Here is a 4598-nt window from a genome sequence, read left to right on the forward strand (position 1 = left end):
ATATATATGCATATTTACGGTAAATACATTATTAGCAGTGGATTTATTATTAAGGGCATAACTATTTACCAAGAACAAATGGAAAGAATTGTATTTTTGAATTGTGTGGAAAAGAAAAAAAAAAAACAAAGAAAAAGATTTACACTTTTAAAAAGTGTCTCATCCACCCAATTTCCTTATTTACAGTTATTTTTACGAGGTTGTTTGGGAGCTGTTGCAGAATAAAACCTGGAMAGGAGCTACTAATTAACATTTTATGTTTTCGGGTAAAAAAAAAAAGTACAAACCCTTACATGCACAGGAAGAAACRCACAGAAAGGCCAARAGGCAAACCTGTGACCTACTGGATGTGAAGCAACAGCTGTTACCACTGCTCTCCCGTGTCACCTGAAGTGTGTGTGTGTCATACGTTGAAATTCACAGCTGCAATGTGTTCATATATGAAAAATAACCAAAAACTGTGAGTTAAATAATATTTTAGAATATTTTAAGGAGCAATTAAGTTCATTAAAAATATTTATTTATTTTTATTTTTCTCTAAACTTTTTAAACTTAAATTCTAATGTGTGTTTTTGGGAAAAATGACTTGATAAATGGGAGGCCTTTAAATAGAGATGCATACATACATGTTTTTTATGTTTATTGTTTTGACAACTATTAAACCACTGTCTTGGAATACTGGAAAACATGTATGAAAAGGAAATTAGGCTTTTTTAAACCATTGTGAGTTTTTCAGTTTAATAAATTGTTAATCAGTTTCCAATTCGAGACTGTTTAAATAGTCATGATTCGCAAACAATAATTTAACTCATTTACTCATTTTAGTCAAATTGCCTAATTACTTTTGTGTTTCTTAGTTCACATACAAACCAAAAGAAAGTTAGATTTTCTTGCTAAAAGTTGTGAGCACCGGGCAAAATAAAAACAGAGGGGGAAAAATAAAAGAAACTCACCCCAAATGGCAAATCTGTCTCTCGTCTTTGGTACAACGTAGCATGTAGAAGTCACAGAAAATGATTGGTACCCAGTCGAAACGAAAATGGTTTTTAAATAAGTTACAATTAGATAAGCATTAATCTCAGTGGTATAAATGAATGTCTTGCTGTAGGGCTTGTTGAATGTAAAAACAGATTTACAAAAACGCTCTCACCAGATTGGTCTGGAAGGAGTCTTCTGCTATTTTAATTGCTCTGTCATTTAAAACAGAAATAAGCCCCCCCATGCCCTGCCAAACATTCTGCCCCTTGATTTTGCCTTTGAAATTAAATATTGTATACAAATACATGCTGTTCATGGGCATGAGCACAGTTCATCACTGAAATCTGCATAAAATAATGTTTAAAAGGCTCCATACGCTTTGAGCAACAGAACTCTTTTGTACGGTGCATTCATATGTAAACATATCAGTAACACAAAAAAACAACTTCTTATGTTTTCTGCCTCAGTTTTTGCTTTTCGCCGCTGTTGTTGCATTGTTCTGCTCAGCTGCAGAAAYGAGAGCAATGTGGGAACACAGTTTGTTGCACTTATTCTTCCTTTCAAAGAAACTGATCTCTGATGTTCCATCCATTCTGTCAGTGAAGACCACCTACAGTTCTAAAAACAAATTAGGTGAAATGCATTTATTGTGCATGTGGATGTAATGACTGAAGAAAAAGTTTTAAACATGGTATTATTTCAGAAAAAAATATTTTTTTAGACTTACATAAAAGAAACATTAAAAATAAAACTTACTGGCAGTCAAATACTACGGTGCCTGCGAGGGGACATGGGAGATTATTTTCAATAGTATTGCGTTACCTCACAACACTTTTTGCGTTCCCTCGCAAAAGTCGTTTATCAGTGTTGTGCCTGCTGGTTTATTAACACATTCATGTGTTCACCATTAGCGTGTTTAATGCTTTGATTCAGCTTCAGAATGAATATATCACACAGCCACGTATGGAAGTATGTCATATGCCGATATTTTTAACACAGTGCAGCCACGCAACATCAATGTCAATTTCACGAACTTGTGGTGACACATCCTGTTTTGATAACCGGATATTTCAAAATAAAAGTCTGATTTCATTCAGTTCATATACAAAATAAACTTTTGCGTGGGAACACAAAACAATTTTGCGAGGTAACGCAATAGTATTGCGTGGGAACGCAAAAAAATAAACCCCGTGTCCCCTCGCTGGCTCCGTAAAATACAGTAATGTTACTGTGCATATTTTCTTTTACAGTAACTGTACTGTATTTCACATTATTGCACCATTTCTGTTTTTGAWTTGTATTTTAATTTACTGTATCACTACATTTTGGTTTATAGTAACATGRCTCTATTGTTTATGTATTTGTGTGAGTTCCTACATGAAGCTATGATATAACTGATATTTTGACCTTTTTGTTGAATCTCGTAGTGAATACATTTGTTCTGTTTTTTTTCCCTCTCGTTGCCACCTCTTTTCGTGGAAAAAAGAAAGAAAAAAGAAAAGTAATCTCTCATGTCATTAGTCAGTGTTTCACCATCAGCTTTAATGTAAACTGATCTGCAGCAGAGAACTTATTTACCCTCAGTCCATCACAGTTTCCAGTGATACACATTTTACTGTAGCTTTTCTGTAAAATCATGCCAAAATTCAAAAATCATTTCTAGCAAAGCGAAGAAGAGCACTGAGTCTGCGTCGTCTCCACAGTATGTGCAAAAACACTCCTTGTTCCAGGAGATCGTGTTGTTGCCCGTTCGTTTCAGGAACACAGAGGAAGTATTTTAATGTGACCTTCATTACACATTCACGTCAACTTTTCTTATCTATTTATGATGAAATTCTTTTCCACTCCTGTTGTTCAATTAGTGCTTGACCCCTTTAGCAGCGATGTAAATTAAATGACATTTCAGTGTCGTCCCATATTTAAAATACTGCGTTAGTTGCGGATCATAAATGATGATCTTCATTCTGCAGCTAATTTATTCATTTAACAATTTCCCTCCAGAAGTTACAGCAGAAGGCTCTGCAGCAACCTAAGCAGAAGAAATCCAAGTCGGCTGAATTTCTGATGGGTGAGTCCTGCTTGATGAGTTATTGCTCATAATTTGTGTAAGGATTAATTAACTAATTACAGACAAATGGCTTTGGGCTAAATTTTGCTCTTGCTTGTCAGGGCGCAATTTGTAATTATTTTAATCATTTCTTCTTCTCCTCTTTTTTTATCCTCCTCTTGCAAGATTCTGATTTAATTTTAACCTAATTGTATTTTAGTATTATTTGAGGAGGATGTGCTTGAACATTCAGGAGCAGGAGAAATCATCAGCGGAATTTTGTTGTTAATAAATGTGCGTTTTTTTTTATGACCTAGCTGTTCGTATTGGCCTACGTGTCATTGTTTTCTTCCCATTTTTTAAAAAAATTCTGCCTATCAGGAAGCGAAGAGGAAGAGACTGTGGTGGGCATAGAAAATCCAGCTTTCAGTGGAGGAGGAGGAAGCGCCGAGCTTTCCGAATCTCCGAGTTGGCTGGGGAGAAATATGCGAGGTGACAGGCCAGATAGCACCCTTGCAGCTCACCAAAAAAAATTGGAGCTGCGAGCCCCTGCCAAGGAAAGAGGTGAAGCTTCATTCTTCATTAGGCTCAAAACTGTTGACAGTGGATGTGTTCCTGATCTAACCTTTCTCTCGCTTCCTCCTGCTTTCTCGTGCGCCCTCTCTCTCTCTCCGAGGAGCCCTCGGTCCTGGCATTCCAAAGCAAGTGTGTCCAAACGAGCAGCTCTCGTATAACTTCTTCCTCTTCCCGCCTCACAGTGGTGGGTGTTCTATCTCTATCTAGAAGTACCCTCGACACAATCAGCCTTGACTCCCACTCTCGGCTACATGCCTTGTGGTGGGCTGGAGTCATAGGAGAGTGCATTTACATATGCTACTGCGTTACGGAGCCGATCCGCTGTCTGTGTGGTGTACTTACTCACAACACCCCCAAAACACGGCTCAAGGCCAATCAGGCATACGAATATGCCCCCTTATAATTCGGTATGTCAGCGAGAACTCTTGAGGAATGGGATGGTAAATTAGGATGCGTTCAAGGTTGCGAGCGTGCCAGTTTTCTCAGGAATGAGTCACATTTTAGATTCTTGATTTAATGTGGCTCATTTTGCTGCAGCTCCTAATGGCTAGGGATTATTAATGTTATTGTCAGTTGATTTGTATGCACAAGAGATACAAATGAACTTTGTTTATGAGGTAATGCTCAATTTTAAGTTTTTGTGTGTGAAAGTAACAGTCTTCCTTTTGATTTTCGTATTAATTTTAAACACATTTTTAATACAAATTATTCTTATATATGAATAAAAATATATTTTATTCAATTTCTTCTTCAATTTTGCCGTAATACAGACCGCTACAGTAGATCTTTCCTGCCCACAGTCATCAGCATCTACAATAAGTTTTTAGTTAAATGAGTTAAAACAACACTTAATTTCCCTCTGGGATCAATAAAGTATTTTTGAATTGAATTGAATTGAATTGAAATTACACCCAGTCAGTGTTTTAGATCAAACAGAATGTGATATGAATGTGTTCTCACCAAACTTATAATTTAATTTTTATTATTATTATTATTA

At 36.2% G+C, this 4598-nt stretch overlaps 1 protein-coding gene across 1 annotated transcript in view; it reads left to right on the top strand.

Annotated features, from left to right (window-relative positions):
- The window catches only part of ofcc1 (orofacial cleft 1 candidate 1), a 101593-nt gene that overhangs the window by 6633 nt on the left and 90362 nt on the right, over nucleotides 1-4598 (top strand). The window contains exons 3-4 of the mRNA XM_014008436.1: nucleotides 2980-3046; nucleotides 3407-3589. Of these exons, the coding sequence (XP_013863890.1) occupies nucleotides 2980-3046; nucleotides 3407-3589 (250 nt within the window). The remainder of the gene's footprint in view (nucleotides 1-2979; nucleotides 3047-3406; nucleotides 3590-4598) is intronic.

Source organism: Austrofundulus limnaeus, unplaced genomic scaffold (assembly GCF_001266775.1).
Source record: "Austrofundulus limnaeus strain Quisiro unplaced genomic scaffold, Austrofundulus_limnaeus-1.0 Scaffold50, whole genome shotgun sequence".
NCBI lineage: Eukaryota > Metazoa > Chordata > Actinopteri > Cyprinodontiformes > Rivulidae > Austrofundulus > Austrofundulus limnaeus.